Source organism: Eucyclogobius newberryi, unplaced genomic scaffold (assembly GCF_026437365.1).
Source record: "Eucyclogobius newberryi isolate DKJ021-1_F unplaced genomic scaffold, fEucNew1.0.hap1 SCAF_9, whole genome shotgun sequence".
Lineage (NCBI taxonomy): Eukaryota > Metazoa > Chordata > Actinopteri > Gobiiformes > Gobiidae > Eucyclogobius > Eucyclogobius newberryi.
Genome location: NW_027316532.1, coordinates 26,307,026 through 26,329,768, shown reverse-complemented (window position 1 = coordinate 26,329,768; position 22,743 = coordinate 26,307,026). Strand labels below are relative to the sequence as shown.

The 22,743-nt window shown below is 41.0% G+C and overlaps 1 protein-coding gene across 3 annotated transcripts in view; it reads left to right on the top strand.

Annotated features, from left to right (window-relative positions):
- bcar3 (BCAR3 adaptor protein, NSP family member) overlaps positions 1 to 22,743 on the top strand; it is an 88,870-nt gene that overhangs the window by 65,575 nt on the left and 552 nt on the right. For all 3 annotated transcript variants that reach the window (XM_072438441.1, XM_072438442.1, XM_072438443.1), the window contains 13 exons: positions 7,940 to 8,068; positions 10,775 to 10,900; positions 10,977 to 11,093; positions 12,117 to 12,349; positions 12,649 to 12,749; positions 12,958 to 13,080; positions 16,896 to 17,111; positions 17,846 to 18,408; positions 18,898 to 19,013; positions 19,653 to 19,824; positions 20,228 to 20,339; positions 20,430 to 20,633; positions 20,717 to 22,743. The exon at positions 20,717 to 22,743 is cut by the window's right edge and continues 552 nt beyond it. In XM_072438441.1, the coding sequence (XP_072294542.1) occupies positions 7,940 to 8,068; positions 10,775 to 10,900; positions 10,977 to 11,093; positions 12,117 to 12,349; positions 12,649 to 12,749; positions 12,958 to 13,080; positions 16,896 to 17,111; positions 17,846 to 18,408; positions 18,898 to 19,013; positions 19,653 to 19,824; positions 20,228 to 20,339; positions 20,430 to 20,633; positions 20,717 to 20,895 (2,391 nt within the window). In that variant the 3' untranslated portion in view covers positions 20,896 to 22,743. The remainder of the gene's footprint in view (positions 1 to 7,939; positions 8,069 to 10,774; positions 10,901 to 10,976; positions 11,094 to 12,116; positions 12,350 to 12,648; positions 12,750 to 12,957; positions 13,081 to 16,895; positions 17,112 to 17,845; positions 18,409 to 18,897; positions 19,014 to 19,652; positions 19,825 to 20,227; positions 20,340 to 20,429; positions 20,634 to 20,716) is intronic.

The window sequence follows — 22,743 nt, the reverse complement described above, 5'->3', positions numbered from 1 at the left end:
GTGCTATTAGTACTTTGTATATGCGCCCAGTGTTTTTTTTGATTGATTTCTGCAGTCTTTAGCTAGAGAACAGTCTCTATCCTTCTCCTTGGATGAGCAGACGGACGGGGCCGGTGTAGTACCCTTAAAGTTAAAATGAACAATTTATATTGGCTTGATATGGCAAGAAGCATTTAATGTTGTTACTTTCCCTGGTGAGTAATTGTTTTTATTTTACTAGTTCCCTGTATCCATGTAATCACAGATATGTGTCTTTAAGAACATTAGACAGATGAGTGGACTTATGGGAAATGGGGCGTGTATTTTTGTTGTTCAGCGACATGGCAGAAAACGTACAAATGCTTGTATTACTGAACCGAGGACTGTTATTAAAACGTTGCCCTGAAGTTAAATGAACGTGAGTCTGGTCGTTCATTTCGGGGGTGCAACACCTACTCACCACTGTCAAACTCAAGCCGCCTGTGAAACAAATGAGCTCATTGGTCATTTATCTTTTAGAACCAAATCAAATTCTTATCTTACCTCACATTAAAGGGGCTGTAGTGGATTTGTAAAACATGAAAAACAGCACTAGTTCATTTGAAACTCTTTACAGCTCCACACGTATCACTCACTTACCGAATGCATTCCCAGCATCCTAAATATTCACCGCATTGAGTTCATTTTACAATATCACACGCTTTGCTTATGGATTCTGCAGAAATCCCCGACGTTTTTCAGTCGCTGCGATGTTCTTTTCTCACCATAAGCCAAGTTTGTTTTCATACAGACTAATACACCGTCAATCACGCCCATCTCAACTCGCGGGGATGAAAGCGATGAACAGACTGATATGGAGCTTATAAAGACAAAGAGAGATAATGTGATGAACATGCCATGACGTAAATGCCCAGCCCTGCAAGAAGGTGCCGTGACACCGGACAGAAATGAATTCATCCCATTCCGAGCGCAGCGTTATTCCAGTAGGACGCCATAAATACCACGTTCAAGTGTGTCCCAGAGACGGTTGCAGAGGAAGACGAGGCCTCTGCTCGTAAACAGGAAAGGAGTGGACCGCGTTCGGATGCACAGAGACGGCTTTGATCATCGCCGTCACCTCGGGGACCGTCGGTGTGTCGAGATTTGATCACCGCGGAGGAAATGCAACATCTTTTTTTTTTCAACATTGCACTCGGTTCGTAAGGAGCTGTGCACAAGTGTAACAAGTGCGTTTCCATCTCTTTCACCGCTCGTCCACAGTTTGCATTCAAGTTTGTCATTTGCGTCTTCACGTTTGAGGGCGGAAAATCAAAACTAGAATAGATAGAAATGGAAAAATCGGGATTTCTGAGGCATTGAAGGACGGGACAATAAAGTATCTTCACAATCGAATAAAAAATGATCAAGCGCTGCAGCTGTTTAGGTAATTGAACATCCTTTTCATCTTTTTATGGGGAAATCTTGCTTACTCTGTAGTTTATGCCTCTACGTCTCCTGTTTTAGTTTAGAAGTTTATATTTCAATCTTCTCTGACATTTCAACTCTGATTGCAGTTACTTTTAGTCCAGGATAAGACCCGCAAATACCAACTTTATTGCAATACAGAAGTCGTAGGTCAGCGAGTGCGATGCGACTCGTTCAGAAGCATGTAAATGTGGAAAGTTGTCTCCATACTTTCTGTCTTCAAAGCTTAACAAACATCCGACATAACCAGCATAAATGTGTGGACAATGTGTTAATGTTCCTTTAATGTTGACGCAATCTGAAGTCAGGAGAGCGTCTAGAAGTAAAGGCTGGGGTCTTCTCCGTCATACTTTAGCTCACTGGGGATTATAATGTGTTGTGAAGAGGAGGCAAAGGCTTTATGATCTCAAAGGGTTATACTCATCCGTCACATCAGGAGACACAAAGGACAAAGAGCTTAGACCAGTGTCTCCTGATTGGCTGGACCGTCCATGCAACAACTGGGACCTACAGCAACGCAACGGAAAGCCACACACAGGAAATGCCTTTCAAGAGAGGTCTCCTTGTGGCTCTGTGAACGTCTTAGATGAATGAAAAGCTCAATAAATGTTTGGCACGTCACAATAAAAAGTGTAAGCGATGGCATAAAGAAACTGAAGGTGTGTAATGTAAGTTGTAAAATCAATGACTGAATCAGGGACTGAAAATTGTGAATAAAATACATTTTTTTCCAATGTTTTCGTTTTAAAAAACATTATAGTTCTGTCTGATTGAGATATATTTTGTTTTGTTCGATTAGGGCTGCAACTAAAGATCATTTTTCTCATCGATTATTCTAGCGATTCTTTTGATGAATCGATTATTTGTTTGGAACACAAAAGTCTAGTTGCGATAACGATACTTTTGTGACTAATGGAAATGTTATGACTGAAATGTTCCACAGTATGGCATTGAAAAACAATCAATACCTTGCATGTATTTAATGACAGGTGTTTTAGTGTCATGTCGGTGTAATCCATCCATCTCATTCGTCCTGGACTGATCCTTTGTAGTAAAAGATTCAGTTGTATCATCTGAGACCACAAGACGTTTTGACTCTCATCCAAGAGTCATTTTCAATCTGCGAATCGAGTCTGGGAACTCAGATATTTATCCTTCTCTGAGCAGGACCAGCCCACCGGGCGGGACCTCCTGATAAAGGGAGTTTTTGGTTTCACTTGAAACTACCCTCTTTGTTTACTAACAGCCCTATGGGCTATCTACATCCTATTGGAAACTGACCTTCGCTCCCTCCTCACTGAGTACCTAGATCAGAATGCCCTGGGCTTCTACTGCTCCAGGGTTTCAAGACACAATTATATACGACCGGAAGGTTGAATCTTAAACCCCGGTTTCTGTTTCAGGACGGATTCTCTTAACAAAGATTGCCTCTTTAACTCCTCTTTCATGTGTCATATTTCTACAATATTGCCCACCTGTGGAATGTTACAGAGCAATAACATCTCCGTAGCGACGGCAGTGGTGGACCCTCCTCAAGAACAGCTTTTTTAATTAATGAATTAATTATAATCCACACTTATTACTCGCATGGCAGTAGAACTGAGATAGTCTCTCTCTCTCCTCTAAAGGAAGGTGGATCTGTTCTTAATGGCAAATGAAGAGTTCCCCAGAGGACAGTAAAATGCAGATGAGCCCGGGACATGTTTGAGCCCGACTGTGATTTACTCAGACACTTAACATTGAGTCGTCCTGCGATAACACTGCCCTTCACCTCAGCTCAAGAAGACCAAAGGATGTGGCAACTTTTCATACAAGCGTCTATGCAAGGACAGAGCACGCACCGGAGAATGGAACAGGCGAACGCGAAGAAGCAGCAGTTTATAACAAGCCCTTTAATGTTCAGCGAGCCGTGTCTTCATCTTCTGTGTTCTGTTGCTGTATATTTGATGGTTTAAAGTAGGATTAAGTATTCCGTTTTCTTCAGTTGATCACAATTGATATTATGTGTCATGTTGTCGGATTCAGCGCTTTTTCAGTTAGTGACAGATGGATTGAACCTCACCTGGAATCGGGAATACACACGTCTGGTCTTGTCAAAACAAACACGGCTGTTTACGAGGGAAAAAGAAACGAAAGGAAATGAAATATCACAGGGACTGAAAAACATTGCAGATTTCTGTGGAATCAATGAGCGAAAAACTTAAACGCTGTTAATCTGAGGTGAGAGAAGTTTGATTTTGTTCTAAAGGATAAATTACCTGATTGCACAGTTCTGTCTGAGTTTGGCTCGACGGAGGAAGTGGTGGCCAGACTATTATTCTTCTCTGCACTTACATTCGGGAGCTAAAATGTGATCTGGCTGCAAGAAAGTCTTTGGCAAAGCGCCCGCTCCTTATGCAATACTCTAGTCTCATACAGTTGTTGCGTCCTTGGGCAAGAAACTTCTCCCACTTTGTGAAAAGGATAACGTGACTGTTGGGGCCGGAGAGCGCTACATATCACCTTAGATGAGACTCAAGCATTATTTACGACAGTTTTATGCATCTTTCTCTTAAAAGTAGGCCATGAGTTGGAATCAGTAGCCCACAAGTTTTCTCGTTTTAGGATCCAACATGTAAAGGTTAGTGAAAGGCTAATTCATTCACGAGTCATTGCGTTATGACGGGCGTAGGCGCTTCGTGACGCGCTCGAGCTCAACACCTGCACGTACGCCGATCACACATGCGCTGACTAGAAGCAGCCGATAATAGCCGTGATACCTTAATTTCACATGAGCGTCATCGTTGTCATTCATGAAACCAAAAGTAAACATGAGCTCACTTTAAGCCTGAATGACAGCGAGGGCTCTTAGTGGTGGATTGTGGGCCGCTGCATCACTCACGATGACATCATGCTGCAGGCCCGTCTAAAAAAAACACACCGCTCCATTTATTCTCATCATGCCCGCTCTTAAATATTACATTTGTCCGCCCGATCTACATAATCCATTCATTTCTATCTTGCGCCTTTGTCGGCCGTGCATTAGTTTAGCCACTGCCCTCCATCATTTCCGTCGGCATGGTGACAGCGGATGCAAAGAGCGCACTTACTGTAGTGCGAATCAATAAAAAAGAAAAGGCAGCGCGTAGAAATATTAGTGTTATTATACGAGATGGGTTTTATCAAGCCGAACGGAAACAAGCCGTCGCACCGGAGCCAACGCGTGGCTGTTTTTTATTACGGCCGTCAATTTGTGGTGTGAAAAGTGCAGTTATTCCGTGTTAAAACTGCCAGCACTGCCGCTGTCGCCGCATTACCAGGAAGTGTGTGGTGTTTAAATCAACAGAATGATAACACGCACAAAATATCAGGGAAATTCATAAAAGGGACAAAATAACGTTTCTGAAGCTGTGTCTGGACGTATTGTAGAGTAGAACGTCAAAAAAGGTTGGATTGAAATACATTTGAGGTGTTGGATCATGTTTGTGTTGTCATGACAATGCAGCATTTACCCCTGAACTCAAACATCCAGGTCTAGACGTCGACAATCGCTTTGCATGGAGAAAAGTACCAAAAAACTCAGCATTTATATGTAAAAAAAGGGGGGGAAATCTGAATAAATTGATCAATAACTCAAAAAAACTGTCCACATAAATCTGAATAATCCCAATAAAATAATGAGTCAATGAACAAAAAGTTTAGTCGACTAAGACACTGACCCAATGCCAAATAAATATACCGGTGAACATTTCAGGCAGAGCAATGACATCTCCATGGCGACGTGCAAGTGGCAGACCACCCACTGGAAAAGTTACACAGTGTACTTTTGAACCCTAACGCGTACTATTTGTGGTGCCTTCAAAAATAGCGGTATAAGACCTTCAACTTGTCATTTTCACAGTGACTTTCGTGTTGTATTGCTCAGAATCCCGGCAGAACAGGAAAAACACGATGCTTCTGCTGCTTCTGCTGCTTCTGACTGACTCGTAGTTTGTTTAGAGGAAATATGGTTCCGCCGTCTCAAAAGTGACACTTGCTCGTTTCTTGTTTGGACGAAGCTGAAACTCGAGCCGGGCTTTTCTTGTCATACGCAGGAGCCACCGAGACGCAGGGCAAACAGGTCCATCGTAATGTCTTTAGAGCGAGACGTATGGGTCGTAATGTACCATAAGAACGGTGTCAGTTTCACGGTATTGGCGTTTTTTTTCCCAATTGCACGTACAGTCTATGGATCGATACGTGTGTAAGTGCATGTTCTGACTGTTATGGCTTCATGCGATATCTGTCTGAAATGAGAATGAGAACTTAAGCTGTACTATTAAAGTTGAATGGAGAGCTTCAAATGTAAAATCAAAGTATTATTAAGTAAAAGGGGAAATGACTTGCAAAGTAAATCATAACTAGTACAAGGCAGTCAAAAATAAGTTTTATTTTATTATTTTTGTCACTATATCTCGACTATGACTGCCCCTGAACTTAATATTGTTTGGCCTCATCCACAAAGAGCGGCTTTATATCAACTTTTATCTTTTATTCACTGTTAGGAATGTCAAGATTATTAGCTTCATCTAAAATTGTGATTATTCAGGTTACAATATGATAAATAATAACCGTGACAATTTTAGAAGCAAAATAATCTTGTTTTTGTTCCATACATAGCCCAAAAATAGACCTAAATGTATGAACTTTTTTATATCTGGCTGTTTTTGTCACATTTAACTTTATTTTAAGAAAGTAAAGACAGCCACAAACTTGAGTGAACAGTAACAGGTTTTAACAGATCAGATTTCATTTAAATGCAATTTTAAATAGTTTTTCCAACCATAAAAAAAGCCCTTATAAATACAATGATGATGTCAAAAAAATCAAATAGTCTATTTATATGTATTGAAGTTGTGTTTGTTCTGTATTCTGTGGAGCACTTTGTACAAATATGCTCCAAAATATACAATTTATTAACTTACGAGTACATTACCAGAGTACACTCGATTCAGAAATGACTCAAACGTGTCTTTCTAAGCGTACAATTTACCGCTAACGCAAACGTTTACAGGAAATCAGAACTGTGAACCTTTCCGAAGTTGCAAAACCAGTTCGAATGTGATGAGTTGAAGGAAAGGGTTGCGTCAGCGGAGAGCCGTGCGTCAGGTGTGGGTGTGAGGCAGGTACGGGGTGTCGAGTGGGTCAGATTGACACACAAGTCGACAGCCGCGCGAGACGACGAGGGACGTCGCACGGGGAAATGGAAAACAGACAGAAGACTTTGTCGTAAAGCGAGAGGATTAAGAATTAAGTGTGTCGTTTGTTATGAGGGCGTTTCTGAGGAGCCATGCAGAGACCAAGCAGCTGCGAAGTAAGTCTGTGTTCATGACGTTGTTCGAATATGATTGCAGTATTTTGGTAAACTGCTACTTAAGTAAGAGTAATTGTACCTGACTGGAAACACTATGTAATCTGAAGAAGCGCTAAAAGATGTTAAAATCATTTAATATTGTGAACATAAAGCTTGTGTTGCTTGTTTTCGTGCTAGGAAGAGTAACCAAAGCTTTTGATCAAGTAACAATACTCTGTTAAAACTGTGAAATATATATAAAGTAAGAGTAAATCTATGCTGTCTAAAACTATTCCAGAATAATAACTCAAATGTTTGTGGAAAGTTTGTTTTTCTTTTGGCTTTTTAAGTTAATTGACCTTTTCAAAATAGGATACTATGTGAAGTAGTTTGGTTTTACAATATTGTTTTATAGTACAATGTAAGGTCTTAAATATTTGGGGTTTGAGGCAAAACTGGACGTAGTGTTCTTGATTTGTGAAGATCGACATGTGGAATGTGGTTTATTGTGCGTTACTTGTGTTGTTTATTATGTGTTATTGTGAGCAGGGGTCTTTTAGCACGTGGCTAATGTGTTTGTGTAACAGATGTCACTAGATCTAATGTCTATGTTAGGATTGTTGTGGAAAAAAATGATCATGATTCTACGCTTTTTTATTCACAATTATCGACACCATGATCAAGAACGAGTAAAATTCTTGATTCTCTTTCATTCACATTGTCCAACATTTCCCCAGGACTAAACCAAGACTGAACCAGGACTAGATCAAGGATTGAACCAGGTCAAAACAAAGACTGAACCAGGATTGAACCATGATTAAACCATGATTAAACCAGGACTAAACCAGGACTAAACCAGGACTAGATCACGGATTGAACTAGGACAAAACCAAGACTGAACCAGCCTTTAGATGAGATTGAACGAGAACTCAACCAGGTCCAGACCAACCCAGACACACAAACAACACTTGACTTTTACATGTTCTTTTTTGGTGTGTAGATTGAATTTAATTACTTGCATTTACGTCTAAAATTCTCACAATGCTTATTTTTTCTTTCTTACAATTCTCACAATTCTGAATGAACTGAAAGAATCTTGACGTCACTTTTAAACAGAAAAAAACCTGATCTGCAGGACACATCAAACATGTAGTGATCTATATTGCGATTGTTTTGCTTTTGCAGTTCTCGAGAGACCAGTTCATCCTGGACTGTCCTCCGGAGAAGCTTCGCCGAGAGCTGGAGGAGGAGCTGAAGATGAACGGCGATGAGCCCAGGAGCCACGCATGGTACCACGGAGCCATCCCGAGACAGGTAACGCGCCCAGGACGACCACGAAGTCAAAGTGTCCCGACTGTGTGAGAACAAACGGCACAATTGTACCACTGCGCACCGTTATTGACTCCACAACAGTCCATTTTCTATCAGTCCAACAGTCTGATTATTACTGTTCCGTCTTGCACGCGGCAAGCTTTATGAAATCAAACTCTCTAAACCATAAAGTAGAGTAACTGTGACATAAACAGCCAGATATAAAGCGTTACATGCATAAATCCACACGCTTTTGAACGTGGATTGAATTGAAATGATTTATTTTCGCTTCTAAAATTCTCAAGATCATAATTTGTTATAGTTCTCACGGTTATTTTGTGCCCTCAGTAATCACTATAATCAATTAGAGGTGTCAAGATTATAAGGTGAGTCAGGTCGTCATCGTGAGAAGAACTTGAAAATAATCACATAGTCACAATTTTAGACCTGAAATTGAGTCTGCGACAAACTTGAAGAACAGTAATGAAATGAAATTGGAAAACGTCGCTGTCGTTTGGTCGCGATAGTGAATAATTGTGGTGTTTTCTCCCACAACGATCGTAACATTGACGTTTTGATATGGTAACAGCCCAGAGTTATCAGTTTGACATTATGATTTCACTTAATTACAACCGCTTCACTGGTCCGGCCTGTCGCTCCTTTCAACCTGCAGAGAAACTCGTCCAACCAGATCGTCTCTCCTAAGCGTTTAAAGTTAGATTTATGCACTGCACTCACCGAGATAAATGGCACAGCAATAGACAGTGTTGACAGACGCTTGAGAGTTACAACTTTTTTACAAATAATAGATGGATTTAATGAGTAAAATGGATGCTAATGTGAAGGGCTTGTGTTTCTGTTCACTGAGCCTTTTAAACACGTCCAGGAGCTTTCACACGCGGGAGTTTGTCGGGGTTTACCGCATAAAAAGATAGAATATGTTCTGATTTACAAAGGACAATCTTTTGCTTTATAATTGCAGTCTTTGTGATTTGAGAATGGCAACACATTAATTTACCATTTTCATTCATTTGCGTTATATACGGTAGTGTAAAATATCAAAATGTCGATATATTGTGGGACTAAATTTGGTGATTGAGTTGCGATATTGTTGGCTGCTGTATCGATATATTGTTATAGTCATTACTAATTTGGTAAATTTGACAAAATGATTACACTGCTACACATTAAGAGAAAAGAAAACCAACTTGTTTATGTAATATCTTTGATTTTTACTGTTTTGATTGCTAAAATGTATGTATTTCGCGTTACGTTTGAAGAAGTAGTGGTTTAACAAAGACTTACTGTTGTTAAAATGTGTTTTGCTCTTAAAAGATAGTGATATATTGCAGAATATCATGTGCAGTATATTGATTATCGGATCTATAGCTAAAAAATGTGATATTATGGTTTTGTGAGCCTTGTATCTTCGTAGTGACTCGTGAGGGAACTCTGTGATTCCCAGCCCTAATCTTGCACAGTATTACATTCTTTCACATCACAGTTAATGTCTAAATGAAAACTTCTCCACTGGTGTGTCCTGAGAGACAGTGTTCAGGGCGAGAGGGCGAGAGGGCGAGAGGGCGAGAGGGCGAGAGGGCGCAGGCTGCCCCCGTGCCCTGCATGTTAAAGCCCTATAAGATCTAATCACTTTTAATAAGCTGCTTCCTCCGACTAAACCGAACCATTTACACTGTAAACACTCACTTAATTAAAGTCTGTGAGAGACAGAGCGATGACTGTGCCATGGAAATAGCCTCTTTAGCTCACAAATCTGCACACTCTATCCGGTGTTAACAGTTGTGTAAAGTCTGATATTGGACTGGCCTAGTTTTAATTGTGTATGGATCCAACCATGTGACGTGTTTCAGTGATCCACTTCTATTTAAGCAAGTGCAACTTATCAAGGCAAAGCTTTGTTTAAAGGAGACATATTATGCTTTCCCCTGTACTTAGCACTGAACTGTGTATCACTTGGAGTCTTCATTTTTCAAATAGTTGCAGCGAAGTACAACTTTGAGTAGGAAAATACTGAGGAAACACGGCGGTTTAAAAGCTAAAAACTGAAGTGGATTTGGCACAATACGTCCTCTTTAAGTGAGGCTTGTTCTGAGTTCTGTTAAAAGTGATGTTAAAGGTGGACTAGGTAACCTTTCAATTCAATTCAAAGAGCAGGTCCACAGGCTTTTCTGCTTGTCTCCATGGAGATGTTATTGTATTGTCTAAAACGTTAACATTAAACTTATCTTTTTCCGGTTGTTTTGTATTCTTCAACTGCCTCGAAAACTTGACTTCATGCTTGTCTCCATGGATATTGATAAGTCCCATATTGTTGAACCCTTCAGACCAAGCAACAACGTTTCCATGGAGACAAGCAGATGGCAGATCCTCCACCAGAAAAGTTACCTGTTCACCTTTATTTGCTTACTTAAGTCACGAACAGATTTATAATTCAAAAAGTACAGCAAATACAGAGTTCATAATCTTTTGAATTGTATTTTAAATGTTAATTATTGCCCTACATAAAACCATAAAAAAGTATGATTTTTATGCAACATGATTGTTTTGTTGTTGTGTAACAAACTGAGGCATTTTCCATTCTCCTGCATTATGTAATCGCTGCTAATATTGAAGTATTATAAATGCTTGTCATAATTAGATTAAATGGCATGTTTGTTCCGTCAATAACACCAGATCTGACTTTTTAAGGTGGCAGAAAACCTGGTGCAGCGAGATGGAGATTTCCTGGTCCGTGATTCGCTGTCGAGTCCAGGAAGTTACGTCATGACCTGCCAATGGCGCAACATCGCTCAGCACTTTAAAATCAATAAGAAGGTACAGTTTGTTCAGCGTTACCTCGAGGGAACAGATTGTTACTTTGCTATTTTGTTGACACAGTTTTCATGTTTAGGTTGTGATGTTAAATGAAGCTTATTCCAGAGTGGAGTATTGTCTGGATAAAGAAGGATTTGACAGCGTCCCTGCACTTATACGATACTACGTCGGCAATAGAAAGCCCCTTTCACAGGTAAAAGACCATGTTTATGAACTCTAGTTATGAGGAACAGATCGTGAGTGTTTGGAAGGATTTGTGCTTGTTTTTGATGTTCAGAACTTTCCCTGGACATATTTAACATTGGCACAATAAAGTACATTTAATTCATTTCAATTATAGATAATGTATATATTAGTAAAAGTCAGGGGTAGAAAGTAAGTCATTACAATTGTAGTTGAGTAGATTCTTTTTGGCTAATTGTAATATACTGAGCACATTTTTAACTTTGTTTTAACTCAATTTTCAGGTGGAAGTTTGCCACTTGCTTGTCTTCATGGATATGTTATTATCTTGCCCCTGACAAATGTTCCACTTTATGGCATTAAACTTATATATCTGATATTATGGGTGTTGAATTTTAAACTCCAAAATACATTAAAAACAAATATTCTTACTGTGCGCAAACTGGTTAACAGATCTGGTGTCTCATTTATAAAAGGTTGAATTTGTACTAAAAGTGCATGTACAGACCAAACAGAAACTGCCTCGAACTCACTACATTCTAAGCTCTCTTTTCTTGACCAAATTGCTCATTTTAGGTCAAGGTCGTTTTTTTATAAATCCCAAACATGGGAAGCATTTTTGTACATACGCATGCTTTATAAATGAGACCCCTGACCTGTAACTTGGCCTGGTGGCTTTTTTTTTTAGCATAATAAGACCACATTGACAAATGTGAGACAGGGTTTCTCAGGAGAGTTGTCTTCAGGTTGATGGTTTTCCACCCAAAGACAGCAGGGGGCGACGACGGACACTTCAAATATATATTATTTAACCGTCAAAGAGACTTACAAAGGTGTTTAATAAGATCAAAATGTTACTCAGTTCTGATTTAAGTCCCCTTCATCTTTGTCTTGGTTTGGTCCTACTGTATTTAGTCTGATTTAGTCCTGACTTGGTTTGGTCTGGTTCTACTCCTGATTTAGTCCTGGTCCAATCCCGGCTCTGTTTTAGGTCTAGTCCCAGGTTTAATGTGGTGTGTGTCCATATTTGCAGGTTGTAGGAGCCATTATCTTTCAACCCATCAACCGAGCACTGCCTCTTCGCTGCTTAGAGGAGAAGTACGGCCTGTCCAGCTGCCCCAGAGAGCCCGGACTGTCCGTGCAGGAGAAGAAGAACCAGAAGCGCCTCAGCCTCAACATCACCAACGGGCACTGTCATGACAAACAGAGCATGCAGGATGTGTCGCCCTGCCAGGACAACGGCCTGACCAGAGGACACCAGCTCAGGTCTGAACACAGAGAATACACAGACCAGAGTGGGCTATAGGAGAGGTTATCAGTCACTTTAAGAACATGAGTCTTTGCCCTGAGCTGTTTATCCCTCTGGCAGAATGCTGGAGCTAAACAGATTGGAGTCCTATATATGAAACATGTATATATGAGCAGAGCCACAGGGTGAAACCGCTAAAGCCTGTCACAACCGTTCTTCGGTTTCATTTCACTGGAATAATGAGCAGATTCACTGTCCACGTGACACGTTTAACACGGATGTGCGTTGATATCTCTTATTTATTTGCCCTGACCAGGTTGAAAGATCGCTGTGGCAGTCAGCCGGCGAGCCTAAACCAGATTCTGGAGCGGCGACGGCCACTCAAGGCACATCAGTCTGAAAGCTACTTACCTCTAGGTGAGAATATCATGCTTCTGTTTGTGATGGCAGATCAATACCTAAATATACCTATATTGACTTAATATCAATAATTATATATAACATAATACATTATTTTAAAAATATATATATATATCCAATTTGAATCAGTTCAAACCATTGACAGTATGTATAAGAAACAGGCGTGGAGGGACTGTAACCTTTGTTCTTTGCTCTTTCTCATCAGGTTGTAAACCAGTTCAGTCTCCGGACACACAACCCCTGAGTCCGAAACCCAAGTCCCCAGTGTTTCGGACCGGAAGTGAGCCAGTCCTCAGTCCCTCATTCCCCCGGAGGACGCCAGAGACAGGTGAGCACCAGTGAAAGACAAAGTCTCTGACAGAGCTGTAGGACGCACGCACCTCAGCTGCTCTGTTATGGCAAGAATCATAATCATGATTATTCAGCTCATCATTCAAATCAGCAGTCTTTTGTTTAAACCACTATAGAAAAAGGGAAGTAGCTTTGCCCCAGGTTTCAGGCAGAACGGGCGCAGAAGAACGGAAGTTAATTAATTGTAATTCAATTTGAAATCAATAAATCTGTAACGCTTTAAAATAAGCTTCCTAAGTCAACTATTTATAGCATAGCAAGTTATTTGTTTTCTAAGCATTTAATAGCATTTGTAGATGACTTAAAATACATTGCAAATGTGAATAAGCCATTAATCACGTGTCAATAAACCCTGTGCAAAATGTTATGTAAAAGCATTAACGAGCTTCTTATTAAACAATTTTCAATAACCAAGAGATAAATGACAGTAAATGCCTTATGAGGGCTTATAAACAACTAAGTAGTGCTTATTAATGCATTATAAATGAGTTGGTGTAATCCGTCATGACTCCACGAGTTTTCTCTCTCATCCAAGAGTCATTTTCAATCTGAGAATGACTCTTTAATGAGAAGCGTCTTGTTTTTATAAAATAGTGTTCAGATGACTAAAACTGAATATTTTTTCTACAGTGCATTATAATTTTTTTTACTAAGGAACTTTAATTTAAAGCATTACCAGTAACTCATGATAATATATTTCATGAATTGCATAGTTAACCATCATAAATTAAATCTGTTATGGACTTTGAATTTGAACATTTTAAATGTGTGTTTTGATGTATGACTTAAATGTATACCATAGTCAATGTGCTACGCCTAAAACAGAAATATGTATCACAAAGACATGTGACGCCTTTAGGCCATTTAAATGTAGGTCCATCTGTTTGTGTCAATAGCAGAGCCAGTAGCAGAAAGCAGTTTGTTTGTGTCAATGAGAGTGTCCTCGTCTGCTCCCGTCCACAAAGTGTACAACCTACACCTACAGACGCAGTGTGTTAGTACAACCTACACCTACAGACGCATTGTGTTAGTACAACCTACACCTACAGACGCAGTGTGTTAGTACAACCTACACCTACAGTCGCAAAGTGTGTTAGTACAACCTACACCTACAGACGCAGTGTGTTAGTACAACCTACACCTACAGTCGCAAAGTGTGTTAGTACAACCTACACCTACAGACGCAATGTGTTAGTACAACCTACACCTACAGACGCATTGTGTTAGTACAACCTACACCTACAGACGCAGTGTGTTAGTACAACCTACACCTACAGACGCAGTGTGTTAGTACAACCTACACCTACAGACGCAATGTGTTAGTACAACCTACACCTACAGACGCAGTGTGTTAGTACAACCTACACCTACAGACGCAGTGTGTTAGTACAACCTACACCTACAGACGCAGTGTGTTAGTACAACCTGCACCTACAGACGCAGTGTGTTAGTACAACCTGCACCTACAGACGCAGTGTGTTAGTACAACCTACACCTACAGACGCAGTGTGTTAGTACAACCTACACCTACAGACGCATTGTGTTAGTACAACCTACACCTACAGACGCAGTGTGTTAGTACAACCTACACCTACAGACGCATTGTGTTAGTACAACCTACACCTACAGACGCAGTGTGTTAGTACAACCTACACCTACAGACGCAAAGTGTGTTAGTACAACCTACACCTACAGACGCAAAGTGTGTTAGTACAACCTACACCTACAGATGCACTGTGTTAGTACAACCTACACCTACAGACGCAGTGTGTTAGTACAACCTACACCTACAGACGCAGTGTGTTAGTACAACCTGCACCTACAGACGCAGTGTGTTAGTACAACCTACACCTACAGTCGCAAAGTGTGTTAGTACAACCTACACCTACAGACGCAGTGTGTTAGTACAACCTACACCTACAGACGCAGTGTGTTAGTACAACCTGCACCTACAGACGCAGTGTGTTAGTACAACCTACACCTACAGACGCAGTGTGTTAGTACAACCTACACCTACAGACGTAGTGTGTTAGTACAACCTACACCTACAGACGCAGTGTGTTAGTACAACCTACACCTACAGACGCAGTGTGTTAGTACAACCTACACCTACAGACGCAGTGTGTTAGTACAACCTGCACCTACAGACGCAGTGTGTTAGTACAACCTACACCTACAGACGCAGTGTGTTAGTACAACCTGCACCTACAGACGCAGTGTGTTAGTACAACCTACACCTACAGACGCAGTGTGTTAGTACAACCTACACCTACAGACGCATTGTGTTAGTACAACCTACACCTACAGACGCAGTGTGTTAGTACAACCTACACCTACAGACGCAAAGTGTGTTAGTACAACCTACACCTACAGACGCAGTGTGTTAGTACAACCTACACCTACAGATGCACTGTGTTAGTACAACCTACACCTACAGACGCAGTGTGTTAGTACAACCTACACCTACAGACGCAGTGTGTTAGTACAACCTGCACCTACAGACGCAGTGTGTTAGTACAACCTACACCTACAGTCGCAAAGTGTGTTAGTACAACCTACACCTACAGACGCAGTGTGTTAGTACAACCTACACCTACAGACGCAGTGTGTTAGTACAACCTACACCTACAGACACAAAGTGTGTTGGTACAACCTACACCTACAGACGCAGTGTGTTAGTACAACCTGCACCTACAGACGCAGTGTGTTAGTACAACCTGCACCTACAGACGCAGTGTGTTAGTACAACCTACACCTACAGATGCACTGTGTTAGTACAACCTACACCTACAGACGCAGTGTGTTAGTACAACCTACACCTACAGTCGCAAAGTGTGTTAGTACAACCTACACCTACAGACGCAAAGTGTGTTAGTACAACCTACACCTACAGACGCAAAGTGTGTTAGTGCAACCTACACCTACAGACGCAGTGTGTTAGTACAACCTACACCTACAGACGCAGTGTGTTAGTACAACCTACACCTACAGACGCAGTGTGTTAGTACAACCTACACCTACAGACGCAGTGTGTTAGTACAACCTACACCTACAGACGCAGTGTGTTAGTACAACCTACACCTACAGACGATGGAAACATGTGAGAGAAAGAAAAAACTGCACGCAGCTTAAGTAGCTTATTCAAAATCATATAATTTAAGTAAAAGTACAAAGCAGTGAAAACAATAATATACATAATCTGGTACACACACATTTGAAAAATGTAATCATATCTAAAAGTAATGAAAGAAAAAGTGTTTAAATCATTTAATATTGTCAACATAAAATGATTTACAGTTAGAAGAGAACCCTACACTTTTACTTAAAGGGGGTAATGTAATGTAAGGAATAAAGTCTGGCGGTAATGTAACACTTGGATACCAACTGCCATAAAACACAAAAGAAGAAGAAGAAGAAGTAATGAAGTAAAAACAGTTACTGTAAAAACATCCATCCGGGTAAAAATTAGAACCTCACACTTTCTCTGCATTTAATTATAAAGCATTTTGTCTTCACAAGGCAGGAAGTGCGCTGTTAGCATGATAATATTTGTTAGCTTAACTCACTCTGGCCTCAGAGAGATGTGAAAAATGCTTTTAACACACTGGCTATTTAGGATGGTCAAAATGCTTTGGTGAGTGAGTAATTTGCACTGCAGCAAACAGTTTAAAATTAACTAGGAGTAAAAGTACAGTCTGAAAACTACATTGTTGTTCAAGTTCTTTTCACTTCTGGGGGCGTAAAGTGAAGTGCTTTAAACTACTTTGTTCGCTTCCTTCCTTGTGCGTCCAGGCCAGGCCATCCGAGGCTCGGACAGTCAGCTGTGTCCCAAACCTCCTCCCAAACCAAGCAAGGTGCTCCTGTCACGTCTCGTTCGCTCCCCGGCCCTAGCCCCGCCCACCAGCAGCTCCAGCCAATCAGAAACCTGCACTGCTGTGACCAGTCGCACAAGTCCCTCCCCAGATTCACTTTGTCTGGACACGCCGAGCTCAACCTGGAGAAGTGCGGGTACGTTTAGTGCGTTCTTTTTTTAACTTTGCCACCGTGACAAAAATATGCAACATTCAATGTATTTTAAATCGTCTCTTTAGAATTAATAGGTTCTATCGGACGTTTTTGTCAACATTTATTGCTTCTTCTGTACATTTTATCAAGATTTTGTGGGGTTTGGTGCGTTCACTCTGGCACATTAAGTTTGAACTTAACAGAGACTTGACCAGAACTAAACCTGGGCCAAAATCTACATTGGGAAGTTATAGGTTTATATGAGCAAAAACAAAATCCTTGTTCCATTGAGTGGTCAGAAACCTCAAGAACTACACAGAAAGAGGACGAAATGTTGTAATCACATGGGTTTTGTGCAATATTGTGTATATATCATAATTTAACACTGTTGGTAAATGGGATCTGTTTAGAAGCGGTCGGCAATACATCAAAATCTAGATAAAATTGTTAATGTCGTCTTCAAGATATGCAGAATTTAAATATGGAGTATATTGTTTAGAGTAAAAAATGCTACACAAATAGCTCATGAAGAATAAAAATTGCACTTGATTGATTTTAAAGGACATTCACATGTGATATTTAAACCTTGCTCAAAGACATGTTTTAACACATTTCTGTTGGATTTACTTAATATTTTATTGGGACACGCTTAAAAAATGCTGAGATATGAATTTGTATTAGTATCCCTACAATACAGTTATTGTTTTTCTAAAATGAACTTTCTTCCGATGCCACAGCCTCTCCAGGAGTGAGGCCGCAGTACCTCCTCCTCCCTCCCGACGCCTCAGAGTTCGTTCACCATCCTGAACTGGTCATGCGTTTGGAACCAGCACGACGACAGCCCGGCCCGGCAGAACTTAGGTCCCACAGCCCGCTCCGATGTCCCGAAACCGACTCCTACAAGGGCTCCACGGACAACCTCCCCATCCCCTGCAGCCACGTGGACAGACTGACGAAAAACAGCCACGTTCAGGTTGAGATCGACACAGGGGGACACGGGAGAGGTCTGGATCGCAGCTCGTACCACAACGCCATCGCTGCGCTGGAGAACACCAGCGAGGAGGAAGAGGACAATCGGCGGCGAGTGGAGGAGCAGGAGTACGAGAATGACAGCGAATGCAGTTTTCTGAGGCCGGTGATGGAGACGGAGTCGGCGTTCGACCCGAACACTTTCGACACGCGCCTGCTCCCGGAGGTGAACAAGCCGCTGGAGATGTCGGTGCTGAAGAAAGCCAAAGAACTGCTGCTGAGTCACGACCATCACAGCATCGCCAGGCACCTGCTCGTGGCCGACTGCCAGGTATCGACACTGTTTAAATGTGTTCAATCCTCTCTTACACCTGGCGTTTTATTCTACAGGTGTGGGCAGTTCTGATCTGCCCTCAATTAACTCCGGTATTTCACATTAGTCTCATCATAACACCCAACTTAACTAACTATTAAGTTAGGGTTACTTAACTATGCATGGGTCCATAGTGACTTCACACAGTCGTCAATGCTGCCATCCTGAGGATGAAAGCGGCATGCTCACTGTGATCTGCCAACAAAAAGTCTCAAAACAAAGGATTTATCTTCTGTAACATCCCCAAAGACCTAGAAGTGTATTACTGTGGTCAGGAGGGATTTACAGCAATAACTCCAGACTTAGCGCTGAGCTGTTTGTTTCAGATAGTTAGCACCTGGCCAATGCTAACATTAGTTTACATATTATTGCGTGGCTATGCTTCTAAATGTTAGCCTACTTGCAGACAGTTATGACAAGCCTAATTTCCAACTTTTTCTATTTCAGGTCGCCAGGATACTCGGAGTGACTGCCGAGGTCAAAGGTCGGATGGGTGTGGCCTCAGGTTTAGAGCTTGTGACGCTGCCTCACGGTCAACAACTCAGACTGGACCTGATGGAGAGGTACATGTTCCACTGTGCAGCTGCTTAAAGGTGCACCATGTCACTGTTTTGCACAGTCAGCAGCTTGTCTCCATGGAGATGTTATTGCTTTGCCTGCAGTGTTCCACAGTATGGAATAAAACATATCTATCTCCATGGAGACAAGCGGGTAACGCCACCAGGCCAAGTTACAGGTCAGATCTGTGGAGTGGAATGAAGAGTTCAATTGCAAAAAAACAAATATCTCAGTTTTGAAAAATTGTCAAATAGTACATTCTTTTTTTTCGTTACTATTTTCTACAAATATTAAAAAATAAAATAAATGTCTAGTGGATTTTACCATGGAGGGATGAAATCATATTTTGAGGGCGTGAAATACATTTGGCTTTTGAAAACATTTCTATAAAGCATAAACTGCATGTCGCCGGTGACGTTTTAAAATTGACCATAACTGTATTTGTAAATTAACTCTCTGTATGTTTTAATATGGTATTTTTAAGCACTTGTAATTGAATACATGCAAAAAAGATACGTTTAATGTCATTGTGGGGATCATTCCTGGCAAAGGGAGGAGACGAGCACCAGAAAAGTTGCAGAGTGCACCTTTAATATTGCTCCTGAAAAGCATTGTGTTGATGGGCACACTTTACTTTGTCGTAGGCACCACACGATGGCGATCGGCGTGGCTGTGGATATTCTGGGATGCACGGGCAGCGTGGAGGAGCGCGCGTCCACTCTGAACCGCATCATTCTCGTGGCAGTGGAGCTGAAGGACACCGTGGGCGACCTGTTTGCTTTCACCGCTCTGATGAAAGCTCTGGACATGCCACAGGTTAGTCCCACTTCTATAATGTCTCTCTTTATTATTTTATCAAAGAATGGGACATCATATTGTGCCACGAGATCTTCAAAATGCAACTAGGTTTTTTATCCTGATGGCGAACAACCTTGTGATTTTCCTTATTGAAATTTGCCATTAGTCCGTCAACAATTCTCATTACATTATACAGGTTATACAGATTGCAATAATTAAATTGTGTGTGTAACCAATGCTTTTACAAAAAAACAAACAAAAAAAAAACACTAAAAACATATACAAAAGGTTCAATAAAAACAAGATACTCTATTGAAATGATTTAGTTTGAATTCCAAATCATGTCTTATTCTCATGGACCCAATCTCTTCTTTCGTTTCAACAATTTGGACCAAGAGCTGTTTTCTTTCTTTCCGCATAGATCTCTCGGTTAGAGGAAACATGGACAGTTCTACGGAGGAACTTCACGCAAACTGCAATTGGCTACGAGAAAATACTCAAGCCTTTTTACAAGAACTTGTATGAATGCGCAGGTACTGACCAAACCTAAAAGAAATCGTCCAAAACGTCTTCGAAAGATGAGCGTTACAATAAATCGATCCCTTTGTCTTTGCCCGCCGCAGCGTCCCCTGGTACTCTGGTCTGCGTTCCTCTCTTGATACCACTGCTGACACTGATGGAGCGCCCCCCGATGGGCCCCGAAGGCGGAGAGCTGTGGGAGACCAGCGACCACGGCTGTGACATCATGCTGCGCCACCTGGAGGCCGCTCGAGAGATGGCGCGCAACACCGACCGCTACGCGACAAACGCGCACGAGATCTTGCAAGGTAAACATAAACAACGTCAAAGCGAATGCGGTGAAACAAACAAAAAACAACACATAACACGATTTTAATGTCGTTTTTCCCAGGTTTTGAGATCGACAAAGATCTGCTGGAGGTTTTTAAGACGGACTTTCAGCTTCGTCTGCTGTGGGGAAGCAGAGGAGCGACCGTCAACCAATCGGATCGCTACAACAAGTTTAACCTCATCCTCACTGCGTTGTCGCGGAAACTTGAGGCCCCGCCCAAAACGCAGACGTTAATCTGACTCCTTCGTCCAAATGTGGACATACAACAGGGCACTAAGTTTAAAAACGTTGATGAAAAACGTGGGTAAATCGGTCGGATCTAAGAAGATTATATAATGGTTCACTTAAATCTTTTGACCCAATACCTCAGGTACAAAGGCTGAGCCACATGGCATGGTTTTGGGCTTTTTTGAGTTAGAAAAGGAACAAGTAACAAAAGAAGAAGCATTGGTCTGTTCATTTTTTTCACCATGGACAAAACGGGCAGCATAATTTGACAAACGACAATGCTTTTGTATGAGATGACGACAGGACAAATCCCCAAAAAACGTCTAACTTATTCACCTTATTCCGGAAGTTTCCACGGGTCCGATCTCGACGGCAAATAAGCTCTACACAGTTCGCAAAGACGTTTTCAAGCCGCCCAGAGAAACGGCGCGTTGTTGACACGTTGGTGCACATGAACATTGAAATCACCCTACTTTGTATATATAATATTTTAGCGACGAGACGTTTCTTTAGTTCCCCACAGGTAATGGTGGAATTGGCGGAATAAGATGAATAAACTGCTTTAAATGTGGCCGTCGTGGATTCTGCATCACGTTCTGTCCCGTTTTTAAGAAACTTCCTACACAATTATTCCTGATCATGATGCATATGATTAATTACTATTGAACGACGTAACTAAATATTCATGTTATGGTCAGCGAGAATTCTTATTAGAGAATTTACGAATGGCAGCGCGTAGTTCCGGCATATCACTCACTACGCCGTGGACATTACCATAGCAACGGGTAAACAAATTAGCTGCTGTTAGGAAGGGACTGGCTTAAACTAAAACAGAGATTACTGATCCCTCGGACAGCAAATCTGTTTTTATATTCATCAATTGGCTGTTGCAGTTTGTGGGATCATGGTATAGGCAGATTAAACAATTTGTAGCCGTGCGTTACGTGAGCATTAAACGAGAAGCCGTGCGTTAAACAGTTTAATGCGCTTATACCACGGCTACAAACTGAAATTGTTCACCTTTGAGTGTGAAAAGCCTGTTTACTGTCTGTGAAGGTCTGAGATATTAGTTATTTCTGTATTTTACATGAAGCTAGGCCCTGTCATTGCTCAATTTGAGTCATTTAAGATAAGATAAGATAATCCTTTATTGTCCACACATGGGTTAATTTCATTGTTGCAACGCAGGTAGATACAGAGGTAGATAAACGCAGGTAGATACAGAGGTAGATACAGAGGAAAAGAACAGATAACGTATAGGAAGTTTGAAAAACACTCTCTATAGAAGATCTCTTATAAACAAAAACTCCTACAGACAAAACCTCCCATTTCCCAACAAGGGATGGAGGGGAAAAATAATAAAGATAAAATAAATAAATAAATACCATTGCATGTGATCACGACAGTAATTGCACATGAATATTTGCAGAAGTCTGTCATGCTAGCGTTAGTCGTTAGCGCTCATCATTTAGCTATGTCGCCAGACCTGGTTAAAAATGTTCTCTGTCTGTTGTAGATTTAGTTCAAAAGTCATTTCAGTTAGATAGTCTGTTTCATGACGTATATTTTTGATCAAATCTCGGACCTACCAGTCACAAAACACTACATTAAATATTGCACTAAAATCACTTGACCTAGATGTTTCTATGTTTGTTCGAGTTTATTAGCAGTCAAATGATCTGTTTTCACTAACGTTGGACTCATAATTAACTTAAAATTAACGTTTTACAAGTTCGTAAATTCGTAAAAACCTGACTCAAATTGCGCAGTTAGGCATTTATTTACCCGTTGCTATGGTGATGTCCACAGAGCAGTGATATAGAATGTGATTTAACTGTTGCCGGAACTACTTAAACAAA